Source organism: Neovison vison, chromosome 6 (assembly GCF_020171115.1).
Source record: "Neovison vison isolate M4711 chromosome 6, ASM_NN_V1, whole genome shotgun sequence".
NCBI classification, from domain to species: Eukaryota; Metazoa; Chordata; class Mammalia; order Carnivora; family Mustelidae; genus Neogale; species Neogale vison.
Window position 1 is genome coordinate 81,828,323 of NC_058096.1, and position 18,106 is coordinate 81,846,428.

General features: G+C 43.5%; 1 protein-coding gene across 3 annotated transcripts in view; it reads left to right on the forward strand.

The window, feature by feature from the left end:
• KCNAB1 (potassium voltage-gated channel subfamily A regulatory beta subunit 1) overlaps positions 1-18,106 on the forward strand; it is a 403,134-nt gene that overhangs the window by 378,009 nt on the left and 7,019 nt on the right. For all 3 annotated transcript variants that reach the window (XM_044251653.1, XM_044251654.1, XM_044251655.1), the window contains exons 9-12: positions 3,907-3,992; positions 4,881-5,001; positions 6,804-6,898; positions 14,926-15,046. In XM_044251653.1, the coding sequence (XP_044107588.1) occupies positions 3,907-3,992; positions 4,881-5,001; positions 6,804-6,898; positions 14,926-15,046 (423 nt within the window). The remainder of the gene's footprint in view (positions 1-3,906; positions 3,993-4,880; positions 5,002-6,803; positions 6,899-14,925; positions 15,047-18,106) is intronic.

Genomic DNA, 18,106 nt, shown 5'->3' on the forward strand with positions numbered 1-18,106 from the left:
TTCTTTGAAATTCAAAAACAACAACAAATTTAACATTCATTAAGCTTAATTTTTAATCTGTGGCAGCCCCTCGCTTCTCCCACCATTTTCCCTGCATTCAGTGCTGCAGCCTCCTCCAAAGATAAGAGCTACGGGCATTTTCTTCTTCATTCCACCAAACCCTTCTCTGCAGAGCCAGAAGCACAACCAATCAGGGAGCAAGAAATTACCACCAATTAAAGTATCTGGGGACATTGGAGGGTCTCACGTAGGGTTGGCCATACTCAGAACCACTCGTTCTCACCTTGTCCTTTTCACACACCCACCTCTTCTTCACTTGATTGATAGCTTATTAAGATTAGCATTTATCACGCGCGGGCTCCCATGTCTCCCCACAATGAGTTCGACACACCTTCTAGAGCTCTGCCCTCTGGATGCTGGGTCCTTTGCACCTCACAGGTACTGCCCACCCTCTGTTTCACTTGATCAAGCCTCCCTCTCTCTTTCCCTCCTGCCCCAGCCCCCAGCTGGGATCATCACCGAGTCCCTCTTTTGAAATCACTGCCAATGGCACGCAGGCTTATTTTTAGGTCTCCCGTCTTTAAAATGAAACTCTCCTTTGGCACTAAGTACCCCTTCAGCTACTGAGCCATTTCTCTGCTCCATTCACTTCCATACTTGGAAAGAGTCTACCCAGGTTGTCTAAAGCCCGTCCTCCCCCTCCCCACCTCTTTCCTCCATCTGCTCCCACCTGGCTCTTGTCCCATGGCACCACTGACACTGAAATGGCTCTTCTCATGGCCAGCAAGGGCGTCCCTGGTGTGCGCCAAAGGCAGCGGACACTGCGTTGCACTCTCTGAACGCTCAGTGTGTTCCACTCTGTGGGCACAGCTCCTTCTCCAAGTACTCTCTGCTCTTAATTCTGCAACATCTTACGACCTGGCTTCCTTCCTACTCCTCTGGCCGCGATGAACCGGAACCCAGCCCTCCTGGGCTGGCCTGTAGAACCTTCTCTGTGTCCACGGCAGACTCCCCTTCTGTGGTCTCATCCACTGCTGTGAATTTAAAGACAACTAATAGACTGATCAGTGATATATAGGTCACCTCCAGGTTGCTGTCCCTGTCATTTGTCCACTGTTTTCTACTGGACATCTCCCCCTTAGTATCTCACAGGCATCCCCATTCATCACACAAAGAGGAAACCCTTGATTTTTCTCCCGAAACCTATTGCTCCCTCAGTCTTCCTTATCCGTGTAAAGGACCAGGTATCTGGGAGATCATCTTGATTCCTTCCTTTCCCTCACTTGCTACATTCAGTCCAGTCTCAAGGGCCGGTGGATTCTACCAAAATATATTTTGAATCCATCCCTGCCTGTCTGTCTGTCTTTACTCCGACCAGCCACCCTCATCTCCTGCCTGGAATACTGCATTTCCCTCCTCAAGATCTTCCTGCTCCCTTCAGTCCTCCCCTCACCATGGATTCCCTACGGCAGAGTCAGAAATAGTGTTCTAAAATGTAAACTACATCCTCCTGTAGCCTTCCCACTAAACTCTGAATAACATACAAACAACATGGTTTGCCCTCTGCCAACTGTCTCTTCTGCCCCTGTCCTCCTCCCTGACTCAGCTCCTGCCACAATGGCTGCCTTCTGATTGCTGGAGCTCTCGAAGCTCTGTCCTGCACATGTTGTTCCATCTGCCTAGAAGGAACGCTCTTTCCTTGTTCTTCACATGGATGGCTCCTTTTTTATTCTTGATGCCTTAACATTACTCCTCAGGGAAACCCTCGTGACCTCATTCCTTATCTCTAGTTTGTTTTCTTCACAACACTTTACATCTTGTATTTACTTCCTTGTGTACATCACCCTCTCCCCCTCTCAACTCTTGACTCCCTGAGTCCAAGAGCTCTGTATTTGTTTTGCTCACAGATGAACCCAGCAACTGGCAGAGTCCCTGGCAAATATTAGGTTTTTAATATGTGCGTGTTGAATAAGAGAACGAAGGTACAGAAAGAGCCGCAAATGCCATTTCCTCTTACTGCTCTCGTCAGAGCCTCAGTGACGACCGGCCACTGAACTGTCCTGCGCTCAGCTTACTGATTACAGAATAGAGACGGGGCACCTTGGGTTCAATTTATCCTCTGTCAACCTCACCAGTGTTTGCCAACATGTGTGATTCACCACAATATCCCCCGCCCCAGCACTGTGGACCCTTAATGAATACTGCTGATGAAATGAGCCCCTCAGGGGCACCCGGGTGGCTCAGTGGGTTAAAGCCTCTGCCTTCGGCTCAGGTCATGATCCCAGGGTCCTGGGATGGAGCCCCGCATCGGGCTCTCTGCTCGGCAGGGAGTCTGCATCCTCTCTCTGTCTCAGCCTGCCTCTCTGCCTACTTGTAATCTCTGTCTGTCAAATAAATAAAAAATAATTTTAAAAAAAGAAGAAAAGAAATGGGCCCCACAGCTCTGAAGGAAGTGGAGTGTGAAGGGAAGGGGGCCGGGGCAACCACGGAGGGGTCCAAACAGAGCGAAGGCTTCTGGGAAGAGGTTTAAATAATGGCTCTCTGCTTCCAGAAGTGTTCACCATAGGCATTCATTTCCAGTAGTATGATAAAAGGAAAACATTTCATAGAACTTTCTTATATCTCATTTGCTTTATAAAGGGAAGAGGAACTTATAGTTTGAGTTGCTGATATTTGGGAGTCTTTCTCAGAAAGAAAAATATTTTTCTTATAAGTCGAATTCTACCTCTGTTGAGTAGACAATGGTGAGTAAAAGCATTCCATCTTCCAAACAAAGAAACCAAGGGCAATTTAAGAGCCAAACAAGCAAGGAAACTAAGTCTCCAACCCTGGCTGTCTCACTCTATATCCTGTCCCTTACCAGCTTACACAGTGCTTGCTCGTGAGAAATAAAATAAGAATACATCCACCTCAACTCAACTCTGAGACAAGGATTTGATTTTTCTGAAGAACTTGTACTGTACAGGTATTAGTAGGACACAGAGAAGTCTGAGGCCTGCGACCCCTTGAAAATATTAAATGACCTGGCATCCTGGGTGTTTGACGCACTTTGTGGGTCAAATCCAGCCATGTCTTTGGCTTTTTACACCACTGAACTTGAGGCTCTCCATGCTCTCTGGTTTTGTATCACATCTAGCTGGTGCCAAGAGGATTAGCTCAACTCCAGCCCTCCGTGGAAAGGATTCATTCTCCTGTTTAGGCAATGTGATGTCAACCTGAAAGAAGCCGATGAGCAAACTCCATGGGGCCAGAGAGCCGGCCCCGGTGAAATGCATTACATGGATGTCTCAGAATAAAGTTAAGTTTGACGTGGTCAAGGACAGGGTGTGCCACTGTGGGCTGGGAGCCACTGTGGCTCAGCTGTTTGTGCAGCATTTAATATGTTTATCTTTCTGCTAAACATATTGTTGTTGAGTCATCTCTATTACACAGACACCCTGTGTGAGGCCCAGCTCTGCAAATCCAACACACAAAGACAGGCCTTCTATCCTCAGTGACCTTACATTCTGCAAAGTCAAACTAAATGCTTCCTCTTACTTCTCACTTCGGTAGGGTACCCAGTCTTTGAGAAAGGTTAATCATATGTTCTTTTATAGGGCAGCAGCCATGAAGTAATAGAAGTCAAGGAAGAATTTAAAAGTGGTCATCATGTCTTTAATATAATTTAGTAGTAGTACTGCAAGCTGAAAATGGAAAATCGGTTTACTCCAAAGAACCAGCAGCCTCCAAATCATCAACATTTCTTGTTAGACGATTATGTTGTCACCAATGTCCAAGTAATTTTGTTAATAAAACAAATAATTGCATTAAACTTCTAAGCCATGGGCGGGGGGTGAAAAACACACCAAAGATCACATAACTCCGAAAAATAGAGAAACTAATGAAATGCTATTTGGCCTTCTGTAGAAATTGTTCGAGCCATGACACATGTGATAAACCAAGGAATGGCGATGTATTGGGGGACCTCTCGGTGGAGTGCTATGGAGATCATGGTAATTTCATTTCTATTTTTAAACGGCCAATACATACTTTATTGCTGTTTTTTCAGATAATGTGTGTAAATTACAAGGCCTTTTGCAAACTTTCCTAACAATCACCATGACACTGGAATGCTATGATTGATTCTGTCATTTCAGAGATGGATATGGGGTGGGGGTGGAACTCATCAGCTCAGAATACAGCGGGGAAGGTGCAGGTCTCTAGCAGGAATCATATTCTAGCATGCTCTTCGGTGGCAAGATCCAATGAATACAATTCATTGTATGAATGAATTCATGAATTTCCCAGCTAATGAGATACATGAACAAAACAGTCTGGCTCCCTTTTTTAAAAACTGTATTAAGTAACTGTACTGTTTATAACCTGCTAATGACACATCATTTCTATATGTTAGTCTGCGTTGTATTTCTTTAGAAACCAAATTGGTATTGTCGCGTACTATTATGATTCACATACAGACTAATTTGTCCTGGACTTGACCCAGCCCAGACCCTCCCCCAAAATAATAAGGATTTCCCACATTTGATATTGCTTGCAGTGAGCCTGATGGTCACAACTTCGCTTATTACTTGGCATCCTACACGTTTCTTGGTTTGTATTGATTGCATTAAAATGAAGTTTTCTCCAAACTGAAGGTTGCTGGGGGTGGGGCAGAGAGGGAGAGGGTGGCTGGGTGATGGCCGTTGGGGAGGGGATGTGCTATGGTGAGTGCTATGAAATGTGTAAGACTGATGATTCATAGACCTGTACCCCTGGGGCAAATAATACATTATACGTTAATTAAAAAATAAAATAAAATGAAGTTTTCTCATGCATATGAATCACAGAATAGCCTTATTTCTCATGAGTATAAATTCAGTTGCAATCTTATTTCTCTCTAGGAAGCCTATTCCGTAGCAAGGCAGTTCAATATGATCCCACCCGTCTGTGAACAAGCTGAGTACCATCTTTTTCAGAGAGAGAAAGTGGAGGTGCAGCTACCAGAGCTCTACCATAAAATAGGTAATCTTCACCATCAAATTTGCTGATTATTTTTAACAATAGGAGTGTCAGTCATCCAGAAAAAAGTGTTACCGAAATGCTTTCCTTAATGGTCCTAATTAACATAGAGATTGTGTCAACTATCCATTTCAGAGCCTGGAGAAGAATCGGATGTGCCCACAGGGCGGTCTATAGGGTATTACTGATGAAATCCAAGTGGCAGTAAATTGTGACTGGTGTATAAGCTGTACTCAGGAGGTGTTCAAAAATTGCATATAGAAAGAAGGGCAGAAACAATGAATAAACTCATTTTTTTCATAGGGTGCTTCTCTAATCAAAGCATGCATCTTTGAGTAGATTATAACTGCCTTTCCAAAAACAACCGTGGATCTATACATCTCTATCTTATCCTCTGTGCCTGGAACTAAGTTAGACCTGGGGAGTTCAAGACTGCCTGACAAGCCTAGCACCACCTGTCTGTGTAGGAAAATGTAACATATTTTTGGATATATATATATCCAAAAGCAACTCAGAAAAATATTTCTATTGTTGACTTCCATAAAGTCAACATTTATTGAAACATCCTTAACAATAAACATGAAGGGCTCTCAGGTGAAAGCCTCTTTCTGATCACAAAGTGGCTGCTTTAGAGCTCCACAGACTCTCAAGCCTTCCTACATCATTAACTGGAGTGTTTTTCATTATAATATATGTGCACCTAGAAATGCCACTTATGGGGCGCCCGGGTGGCTCAGTTAGTATATATATGAATATATATATATATTCTTATGTATAGAATATATACATAAGCATTTTGGACATCCAGGGGCGCTTGGGTGGCTCAATGGGTAAAGCCTCTGCCTTCGACTCAGGTCATGATCTCAGGGTCCTGGGATCCAGCCCCACATCCCACATCGGGTTCTCTGCTCAGCGGGGAGCCTGCTTCCCCCTCTCTCTCTCCCTGCCTCTCTGCCTACTTGTGATCTATCTCTCTCTGTCAAATAAATAAATAAAATCTTAAAAAAAAATAAAAGAATTTTGGACATCTGAAAAACAGGAATAAGCCACATTTTCAGCCTGGATGTATCAATACAGGGTCCAGAGATAACTTTCTTTCTAAAAAGTAGAGATTCCTAAGAAATAGAGCAGGAAAATGCTGTGTTTAAAAAAAAAGAATAAGACCATCAACAGCAGTAAGGATCACTGGCATTGTTAGCATTTGCTCTGTGTTTCGTCTGCAGTAGGCACTGTGCTGCCATGGACCAGGCTCAGGGGACAAGTGAAGCACTGAGGCATTCTCCTGTGCAAGTCAGTGCTGGTCTTGGAGTATAAAAAGAAGCATCCATCTTAGACATCAACAAAGAATGAGTGAGCCACGTTTTTAGGCTTGTTTGGCTTGAAAACAAGGCCCGCTCCCTATAACTGAGAGTACATGTTCAACTGGCTTATAAATGAACCACAACCTATAAATAACTAAATTTTAGGGGTGCCTGGGTGGCTCAGGTTGTTTAGCGTCTGTCTTCAGCTCAGGTCACGATCCCAGGGACTAGGGATGGAGTCCCGCATTGGGCTCCCTGCTCAGCAGGCAGTCTGCTTCTCCCTCTCCCTCTGCCCCACCCCACCATTCGTGATCTCTCTCTCTCTCAAATAAATTATTTTATAAATAGATAAATATTAATGGAAAGATGTATGCTGGTATTAACTTACTTATCTGACTTGCTGTTTTCCTGTGACTAACTGAGTCCTGTTTTAAACACTCTCACACTTTTAATCTCCGTTTGCACAAGCAACTTAATTCCGTTTTTTTTTTTTTTCTTCTGTAGGAGTTGGAGCAATGACATGGTCTCCACTTGCCTGTGGAATCATCTCGGGAAAATATGGAAACGGAGTGCCTGAAAGTTCTAGGGCTTCACTGAAGGTATTTTCCCCCACTTCTAGAAAAGAGTCTGGGGATGGGAGAGGGGGATGGAAAAAGTTTGAACAGAACAGCTCTGTAGCAGCCTGTGGCTTCCTGGCTCAGGCAGAGCATGGCCTTGGCCAGGCCAGTGTCCTCAGGCGGGCTCCCCCAAGCCCCGAGAAGGCCTCTGCTCCAGGGCCAAGTATCAGTCAGGCATTCATAATCTGTAAGCACAGAAAATTCTGCTCCTCTGCGGACTGGGGGAAATGCCCACTGCCCTGGTTGGGCTTATAGGGCTTAAATCCCTACACTGTTATTTCTTCTTATGTTCAAGAAAACATTTCATTCCTCCTTGGAAATTGATGAAATGTAAAATCCCTTTTCTTTGTAAGAGGATCTATTTTTACTTTTCTTGACAAAACAATTGGGGCAAACTCATTGTAGCTGAGTCGGGCTTGCTGCCGCGGATTGATGTTGTTTTGGGGGGGCGGGTGGCAAAGAGGGAGGGTTTGGGAAGCAGATACAAAGCCAGGCAAACCTCTGTCTCTGGGGCTTAAGGCTGGTGTTTTTGCAGAGATCAAAAGGCCACACAGTCTTACAATTTAAATTCTTCTCTGAAACAGAAAGATACTTGACCTCAATGACAAAATTATTTCTGTTCAGAACATCTTGCTGATTAATTTGTTGGAGAGTACTCCAGACATCCCTCATTAACAATGTGTCTGTTTTTAAAAACTTGAGACAACGTGTAATAACATTAGAATCACAAATGGTAATGTCAAGGGAGAGAGAGAATATTGGACTTTTAAAAAAATTCAGACATGGCAGAGGCCCCTAAGGAGGAGAAATCTGATACAGCCTCTTGTTTCCATCTTGTTTCCAAAGTTAGCAGGAGGATAGCCCAAGTTAGGCCTGAACCACCAACCCTGTAATCAACTTGCTGGGACGACTGTGACCTTCGCTAATCAGAACCATTTCAAAGCTCTAGGTCTCCCACTCCTTCTGCTTGTTACAGTTGACCTATTAGCCAGTTTGTTCTCTAAAATAATATCTCCTAAAGCATGGTGACATGCCTATTTCTAGCTTGGCATTATCACAAAATATAATTATCCTAGAATATTAATTGTGCTCTTGCTTCTGAAAATTGCACATTATTCTGAACCAAGTTTAAATAAGTTAGCGAGGAAAAACTATAAGCATCCTACGGAAGAATATATGAAAAGAAAAAGGCAAAAAAGAAAGTGAACAAGAAAAGGAAGCATTGAAAATTGCAGTCTTACTGGGCACCTCTTATTTGCCAAGCATTGGACCTAGCATTTTTATTCATCTCCTTTAATCTGTACAAATTAAATAGATACAGATGACTCTTAATCAGGTGTGGCTAAGCATGTTACCTTACATTTTTTCAGAGACTTTTTAAAAAGATTTTATTTATTTGAGAATGGGCAAGAGAGAGAGAGCACACAGAGGGAGTGGGAGAAACAGACTCCATCACAGGGCTCGATCCTAGGACCCTGGATAATGACCTGAGCTGAAGGCAGACATTGAACTGACTAAGCCGCCCAGCCACCCCTTCAGAGATGTTTTTAAAAACTCAAAGTACTTCCGCATATGCTGAGTACTGTTTCTCAGACTATCCTTATAAGAGGGTAAACCTTTCCAGATGTAGAAACTGAGCACCAAGAGGTCAAATAATAATCCAAGAGCATAAACTCATAATAGTTTATTCTAGAACCCAGGTTTCCTGACTCTGTTTATCTCCCCTGAAGACATTTCTGTCTCCCTACCAACCCAGGTTTCTAATGGAGGAAGAAGCAGCTGAACTGTACTTGGACTGTAAGACTGGCTGACCTCTGTCATTGTTTGGAAGCAGCTTACATATGGCAAACAAACAAACAAACAAAACAAAAAACCTTTCACACCTTTTACAAATGAATTAACAAAGGAGAAAGTAAAAAAAAAAAAAAAAAAAAAAAAAGTAAGGAGGTACACAATACTGAAGGTGGCTAAGTCCAAAAGCAACTCAGAAAAATAATTCTATTGTTGACTTCCATGAAGTCAACATCTACTGAAACATCCTTAACAATAAACATGAAGAGCTCTCAGGTGAAACGCCTCTTTCTGATCACAAAGCGGCTTCTTTAGAGCTCCACAGACTCTCAAGCCTTCCTACATCATTAGGCGGAATGTTTTCCATACTAATATATGTGCACCTAGAAATGCCACTTGCGGGGCGCCTAGCTGGCTCAGCTAGTGTAGCATGCAACTCTTGTTCACAAGGTCATGAGTTTGAGCCTCACATTGGGCATGGAGACAACTTAAAATGAAAAAATAGAATTGTTTTAAAAAAAAAAAAAAAAAGGAAAACCATTTCCATAGAATAACTGAAGCAAAATAAATTAAATAAATAAATAAATAAATAAATAAATAAAAGATAGAAAGCTAGGCACATAAGATAAATAAGCTGGCAGCTTTTACCTCCCCCCACCCCAAAGAGAATAAATGGCTGGTGTTTTACATCAGCTATTCCAAGTTATACCAATAAGATAGACATGATATTTCATGCTGTTGTTAAGTAGTGAACTTGTATCTGAAAGATATATTAATGTAGTGCGAACCTATCTAGGGGTTTTTTAGAAAGTATCACAACCTGGGGGTCTTCTGGGTGGCTGCATCTGGTCAACCACTCTAACAGTGACTTCTGTATCTTTGGTCACCACCTCTGTGTTCACTGCCTAGCTGTACACTACTACTTCTTCACATGTCTGTTAGACATCTCCTGTGGGCATTAGTCATACCTAGTGGAATCTATCATCACCCCCCAGAACCTACCCTTCCTTCTTGGTTAATCGTGCCTCCACCCTCCATCTGGCCATCCCAGTCAGAAGCCAAGGGTTATGTCAGACTGAGTCCTCTCTTCCTTCACTCTTGTCTGGTGGGGCCCCCACTCCTCCAGACCACCTCCTGACTCTCAGAGCCCATTCCCTGCACATTTCTTCCTTATTTTGCTGCAGTAACCTCCCATCTACACTCTCTAATGGTTTTTTTTTTCCTTTTGTCAACTATTATGTCCAATTATCTTTCCTTTTGTTATCACTGTGACCAATTATCTTTCTGACAGACTAATCTGACCATATCATAACCCTGCTTAAAATCTGTTATACACTTCCCAGTCATTGCTTTTAGGACAAAACCCAAACCCCATAGAAAAGTATTCAAGGAAATAACCTTGGGATGTGAGTGGTGCCCACTTTTCCACTGTGGTCTCTCCCCATGTGATATCATTGTACTATTCATCCAAAAGCACTGTACTCTCCTTTGCCTCGCACAAATGCCCTTCTTTTCATCTTGCACTGGAGCCCCTCCTCATCTCTAAAGATAGAGCTTGGTCGTCTTCACCTCTTTGAAGCCTGTCCTCACTTTACAGAGCTGAATTATTTGCATCTTCCCCTATTATTCTGTTAACTCTTCTTACAGAGAATTTGCAGAATTCTCTCATTTCAATCAATCCAATTTAATTCAACTAATTTCATCAAAGAAGGGGAACATATACGCACTGGGAAGGCTGGAATGGGGATGGTCTCAGGGTTGACTCAACCATAGACTTGAACATTCTCGGGACTCTCCATCGCCTCTGTTTCTCTCTGCATGTGGGCATTGTCTTCTACTGCAAACGAGTCCTCTCCATGAGGCCAGGAGTGGCAAAACTGGTGTTTGCAGGATTACATCCTTACAGACATGTAATGTGAGAGCAGAGACAGCCATCTTTCCTTAGGTCTTTGGTCCAGAGAAGACTGGCCAAGCCTTGGGTCATAAGCCAACCTGTCAGACCAATGACAGTGGCCCAAAAGGTAAAGGGCTGTGACCAGCTCCTGTCATGCACCATCGTTAGGGGCATTTTCCTTAAAAAAGTGGTACAAACATGGCTTCTGAGGCTGTCAACGAGGGAGGCACCCCAACTACAAAACACTCTTCAAGCTACCAGACAGTGATTTGTGAGTACCTCTATGACAGACGCTGAAACTCAGAGTCTGGCACATGACAGGTTCTCCATAAATGTTTGTTGAATGAGTGCAGTGAGCCATAACGTATTATCAAAGTCTGATCAACGGACCAGGTGTATAGCTTTTAAATAGACGTTTTAAATAGAAATGAAAAGTGCAATAAAATTTATGGCCAGCTCTTTCCTGTTGCTGACAAAATGTCTTACAGAAAAATCATAAAAATATGTAACACCCCCGCCTCCTGGTCAAATGAAAATAGGAAGATGCAAACTTAAGTCAAGATGAGAGAAGAGGGGCATTTCGAGTACTCCAGGCGTTCATATTAGGAAACTAAACGCATTGCACAGCCCGGTGTAATTTCCGAAGGAAATATTTTAGCTTCAGTAGTTTACCTAAAGATTTCCACCAGCATCAAAGACTGTGCTGCTCTTCTGAGCCAAAGATTTTGAAGTTTAAATTATAATAGTCAGCGATCTTGGAGGCTAAATTATTCCAAGACAAAGTCCAGAGATGAAATGTGACTTATTCTGTCCACGGCTTTATAAAGTTGCTGCCTGAGTTTCAATCCATTATTAAGGAACACCAACTGTGGAGGCTTCAGGGCCAGACCCACAGACCACTCCTACCCCCAGCGTTCGCTGTAAAATGGTCACAGCCTGGAGAGATGGCAAAGAAAATAGGCTTTAGGAAAATTCAGAGAATTTTGTGATTTACATATAAAAGCAATAGCCCCCTAATGTGTGCAGAAAAGCTCACATCTTTAGTTTGGCAAATATTTACTGAGTATCTGGCCAGTACTGGGCTCTGTGTTTTGTGCTGAGGGTACAGGGAAGAAGGCCACAGTCCCCACCTTCCAGGAAGAACTCGGGCACTTGTTAGGCAAGGGGAAGAAATGAACTAGGAAACCGTGTGGGATCTACAAGCACTGTGGAGTCACACAGGACTGTCCGCAAGGTTGTCGTGGAATAAGGAGGGGGTGTCTGTGCTCCTCTGAAACGTTGCAGAGCTCTGTTTTGTACTCTGTGAAGCCCTGGTTGCTCAGATGCCCCCCCTCCCCCGCCCCGTCCCGGTCAGTCATACTGGCGGGGCCCCCGCTCTGTGGCAAGCACTGTGGCAGGACTGGAGACGTTGAGATGAACGAGAAGCCCATCCCTGCCCTCCTCCACTTAGTTAGAAAGATCAACTCATGACCAAACCGCTGCAGCAATGGTATAAGCCATCGAATAGGGCCGGAAGGAAAAAAAAATCAGCTTTTGATCCGTGGATGACTGCCCAGTCCGCACAGCCACACCCACCACCAGTCCTCTTACAAAGAAACACCGGTTCGCTTCCCTATTTATATTTTAATTAAGCCTCCTCTTCTCTCTATGCTAACAGTTTGCCACTTGCAAAGGAGTTAAAGCTATTTATTTCCCAAAACACTTTTGTTTCCTTTGGTATGAGGAAAAGCGGTATAAATACTATGCCTCTACTTTTTCTAAATCCTAGCCTGCTTATGTTTCCCAGTGATTAAAGCAGTGAGGTTTATAGTGCAGAGGGCTGGGGAGTGACTCAGTAAATGAATGCCTGACGTTCGTTACTTTAAGAAGTCTGTCTCTCAGTATGTTTCGTCTGCACGTGTTTGTAAACGCTCACATACACAACAAACTTGTAACTTGATCCTAAGAGTAAAAATGCACTCCACGTGGTAAGGTTTCGAAAACGGAGTTCTAGAAGTGATAGATAAACCAACCATTCCTTGTATGTGTGGTATATATTGAAATCAGGAATGCAGCTAGTTAGGACAAAAAGCAGTCATTCATCTATTGGTTTGCAAGCATTTTCTTTTTTCTTTGAAGAACACCAAGCTACTGGTCCTCTGAAAGGTGTTATGAAATTAAAGTGAGGGTCAGTAACGTTTTCCCAGTGAGGACAGGGGAAGTAAGTTCAGGGGCACTCTGACCCAGCACACTGTCTACCCAGTACACAGATGTGGTCAGGGAAGGCTCCTGGGCCCTGATGGCAGTGGTCATTTTCACGAGGCCCAACTCATCACCGCTGGCACCAGCTGTCTTCTCTGGAGAGGTGCTTCAGGCTACCCTTCCTCCTGGAAGCGGAGGATTCCCAGAGCTGAGGCTGGGAAAACTCTTGGCCATGTCCCTAAGCAAATTCTCAAGGGAGGAGCCAGACCATAAGCCTTTGAGATCTAGGAAGCAAACAGAACTGGGGCAGCTTGCCCTTTTTCTTTTTCACATCTGCAAAATCATTCCAAAAATCATAATACAACATAATGTGGTTACCCTTTTCTTTGGAAATACGGCCTTAGAATGAAGAAAAAAGGACTTAAAAAACAAAAGCAAGCAGCCTACTGAAAATCATGTGGGTGGAGTGTCTGTGAGGATTGCTGTCTTTGGGAAGGTAAAGGTCTGTGGTGACAATTATTTCGCAACACAGCGGATAAAGTCCACATTGCCATGGAAGGGGATGGTTTCTATTAGTTTCAATAAAACCCATTCTTATAACTATTCGTTACCTTTGGATGTTGCTGCTCAGTGTTAGTTAGTGTTAGTTCTACTGTCCCTCATTTCCTAGTAAGAGCAAAATCTTCTGGAACAGCAAGGCACTGAGATATTCTAAAAGATATGTCTCCTTAGGAAATTAGCTCACTTTATAGGCTACAGATCAGAGTCAGTCTCTTCTCAGAGGTTTTACAGAAGAGGTTCCTGTTCTGAACTTCCTTACCTTTTAAAGTTTCAATTGCTATACAAAAGATAATACACATTAGGGATAGTCTTTATCCACTTTAAATTTTTTTAAAAACATCCTTGGGTACCTGTTAGCTATCCTCTGCTTCTAGGAAGGAGCTGAAAGCTCACAGGAAGGCCCTGCTGTGGGGCTGCCTGAGTGGTTAAACACCTGTCTTCGGCTCAGGTCATGATCCCAGGATCCTGGGATTGAGGCCCGTGTCAGTGTCAGGCTCTACTCAGCACGTAACCTGCTTCTGCCTCTCCCTCTGCCTGCTGCCCGCCCCCGCTCGTATGTTCTCTTTCTTCCCTCTCTCTGTCAAATAAATAAAATAAATAAATAAAAATAAAATCTTAAAAAAAAAGAAGAAAGAAAAAAAGCACCACTGTAAGAACAGGAAACTGGGGGCGGGTGGGGGGCACCTAGGTAGCTCAGTGGGTTAAGTGGCTGCCTTTAGCTCAGGTCATGATCTCAGATGGAGCCCCTCTGTTCCCTGCTCAGTGGGGAGTCTGCTTCTCTGCCTGCTCCTCACCCCACTTGTGCTCCCTCTCTCTCTCAAGGAAATAAAATCTTAAAAAAAAAAAAGAGAGAGAGAGAGACTGGCAGTAAATAGAAGGCAAGAGGGAGAAAGATAATTTTAAAAGAATGTTAAGATAACGGCTTTCCTTGACCAAAGTTGGCACCCCACTTTCTTGACAAAAAGGAAACATAGTAGACCTTGGTGAAATGTCAGGGGTTTTTTTGTTTTGGGTTTTGGTTTTTTTTGCTACATTCTCAAATTGGGCTATGCAATAAGAAACATCCTTTCCTCCACTAAGTAGGCAATATGTAATTGATTGTATGTCAGGATTTTAATAACTTTCCTGTGTGTTGATGGATTTGAATGGTGACTATTAGTCAAAATCAATCTGTCTCGAGCCAATAATCAAGGAGTGAGACCATGGGGAACATTTCTTTGCCTAAAAGCACAGGCTTCCGGGCACCACGAAACATAAAGGTTAGGGAAGAGATTCAGGAATTCACCATGAGGGTGCTCCTACTTGATTTAACAATCTTTGCCTCAAACCCTTACCAGACACTAACTTTTAAATGCTCTTCTCCCGAGGCACCTGGGTGCTCAGTAGGTTAAAGCCTCTGCCTTCAGCTCAGGTCATGGTCCCAGGGTCCTAGGATTGAGCCCCATATCGGGCTCTCTGCTCAGCAGGGAGCCTGCTTCCTCCTCTCTCTCTGACTGCCTCTCTGCCTACCTGCGCTATCTGTTCAAATAAATGAATAAAATCTTTAATAAAAAAAAAAAAATTTAAATGCTCTTCTCCCTAGTGCTACCAGTGGCTGAAGGAAAGAATTGTAAGTGAAGAAGGCCGAAAGCAGCAGAACAAGCTCAAAGACCTTTCCCCAATTGCTGAGCGTCTGGGATGCACACTACCTCAGCTAGCTGTCGGTAAGAAAACTACCCGGGAGGGGAGGCTCTGCTGGATCAGAAAAGAGTTTTCACGTCCCTGTCATAATAAAGGATCTAGTGTCAGGGCAGACTGGTTACTATTATCTAAAACAAAGTTTTCAAAGCTCCCTGGAATTGTCTACATGCTAAAACACTTCCTTCCTTCCTCTATCCCTTAGAACACCGTTTAAATGCGAACAAGTGAAAACACACATATCCTCGTGGTGTCTGGGGTGAGCGCCCCTCAATGGTGGAATGACATGCATTTCTCCTGGCTTCATTTCCCCTCCCTGTGGAAGCTAAGGTGCGGCTGGTGAGAGGCCAGATGCAGGGCTGGGGGTTGCCGGGGGGCCCAAAGCTACCGCCCCATGGAAGCCTATCCTAGAGGAGCAGCTTCACTCTGCAACTTCCTGAGCGGCCATAAAAAGTGACCTTCTAACACGGTGGAGTTGAACCATCACGGTCACTGGTATGGTTGAAAACCGCCATGTGCCAGTGCTGTCCAATAGAAATAGAATGTGGCTCACATTCTGGTGGCCATACTAAAAAATTCAAAAGGGAATAGGTGAACTTAATTTTAATGATGGATTTTATTTAACCCAGTAATGGCCCAAACATTATCATTTCAAAACACAATGACTATAAAAAGTTACTGAGATACTTTACATTCTTTTCTTCTTACTAAGTCTTCAAGATCCAGAACGCATTTTATACCTACAGTACATCTCAGTTCACATCTCCAGTAGCCACAGGCGGCTTGGAGGTGAGGCTTTTGGCTCCCCTGCTCCATAGCAGCGCTTTATACTCACGGTCTCCTTAATCATCAGAACAATCCCGAGCTGTACGCTAGCACTTGTCCTATCTTACGGAGTAAGGAGTATTGGTGATCATTACCTCCACCTTACAAACGAAGGAACTGAAGGGTTAAAAAAAAAAAAGAGAGAGAGAGAAAAGAATCCATGGGGTGGCTATGAGAAAAAGAGTAAAATGCGTTACAGATTTCAGAAAAAGATTCCCAAGGTTTAAGAAACAGCAGGAATTGGGACTAATCTTATACAAGAAGAGATAAGGAGATAAGAAGCCCAAGGTAAGTTTTATGAAAACAACGTAACAGAGTAATTGTTAGATGCGAGATCCTTCTGTGGTTGGAAGGCAGGGAATGGCTGCAGCTGGAGCCAGACAAAAATGGGAGGTAGTTGGGGAGAGGGTAGGGAATATCGTTTACCCAGGTACATATACATATATACAGGACTTGATTTCATCCTTCCCGGCAAAAAAAAAGGTCAAAGAATAATGTGATTATTAGCATCCCTATAGCTTTAACAAGAACAGTAAAAAGTACTGGTCATTTGACCATGAGCAAATTATTTAACTTGCTATCAATTTTCTCATCTATAAAATGTGTATAACACAGACCTTATAAATCTGTTGCGTAAAGGAAAATTATATATATATATATATATATATATATATATATATAGCAAAGAGTGGGTGCTCAGTAAGTGGTGATGATGACGATGATGATGGTTTTGCAAAGAGACGCCTTGGACCTACAACTCCACCAATTCCTAGCCATGGCCTGCGGTCAGAGTGACAGAGAAACATGAATTGTTGTAAATATGGTTTTAGGTGGGAACGTGACAGTGTGTTTTGAATTTAGCTCTGAAAGAGGACAGTGTCCTTCTCAAGAGGAAACCTTAACCAGATTTAAACTTTCACTGGATGTTAGATACACATGAAAGACTCATTACGGTCTGAGTTTTAGTTAGAACAGGCTTTGATTCTCCCTTTCCTCCCTCTGTGCCCCCAGATGTCTTGCTTGCCTGTCATTTTTTTTCTTTCTTTATAAACAAGTAGTTTTGCTTTTAAGCGCAGAACTCTCAAACCAAGAAATTATTTCCATATTAACTTTGATCTGCTCAAAGGGTGTAGGGGGAGAGGGCAGTCCTTTGGCAGGAAACAAACGTTTGAACCCAAGTGTGGGCTGGCTCCCACGTCACACACCTTCACGGGAGCCAGCGTTTACACTTTGCTTGTAGGCTTTCTGGATAGGGCTGTTGGTGACACTTGCTAGAATCATCTGCATGTGTTCTCTATCACTCTGGCCACTTCTGCCCAGTGGGTTCTCCTATGCCCTACAGCCCATGGGGAAAATGGCTGTTGCTGACATTAGGTAGTTTAGGGGCAATAATTTTTCCAGCGCCCTGCTTTGACCTCAAAACTTTAACACCAGAGTCAAAAGAGTTCTCTAAGCCCAAAGCAGGAAGCAGTGCAGGCGGGGGTGGAAAAAAGTCCTGGATCACTTGGCGTTTTGCCTTTATTAGAGTACTTTGCCCATGTGGAAAGATTTAGTGATTGCCCCAAAAGGCCAGAGCATGGTAACAGCTTAAGAGTATCTGTTGCAAGCCCTGAGCAAACGGGGCAGAAGGAACACTTGGGGACACCCATCAATCATCCACACCTGTGTTTATTCAACAAACATGTAATAAACACCTACTATGTGCAGGTACTGGGCTGGGCGCTAAGCATCCAAGTGCAAATAACACGTATCTCACAGCCTGGTGGGCAAGTCAAGAAAATAAAATAGAGAACTTTAATATAGTGTTGTATTAAAATTGAGAAGGACACAGAGGATTATGGAAGTTAAGTAAAATGTAGGGGGTCCCAACCCAGCCTGGGATTCAGGGAAGGGCTCTGGGAGAAGGCAGTACCCATGAGGAGTCTCAAATGGCAAGTAGGTACCAGTGAGCAGAGGGACATTCCAGACCAAGGGCATACATGAACCAAGGACTTGAGGAGAAAAACAGCATGATGTTTGGGGACAGAAAAGACTTACCAACAGGTCAGTGCTGCTGAAGTCAAAAGCTTCAGGCCAGGAGTAAAAAGACATGAAGCTGGAGAGGCAGGCTTTTGAACAAGTTTGCCAGGATGAGAAATGAAAGCTTCGTCTTATAAGATAATGATGAAGTCAGGTGCACGTTGAATAACTTCTAACCAGGCATGACATGATCAGATTTATACCTGGAAAAAGTGCGGCTTGATGTGTGACAGATTCTGGGG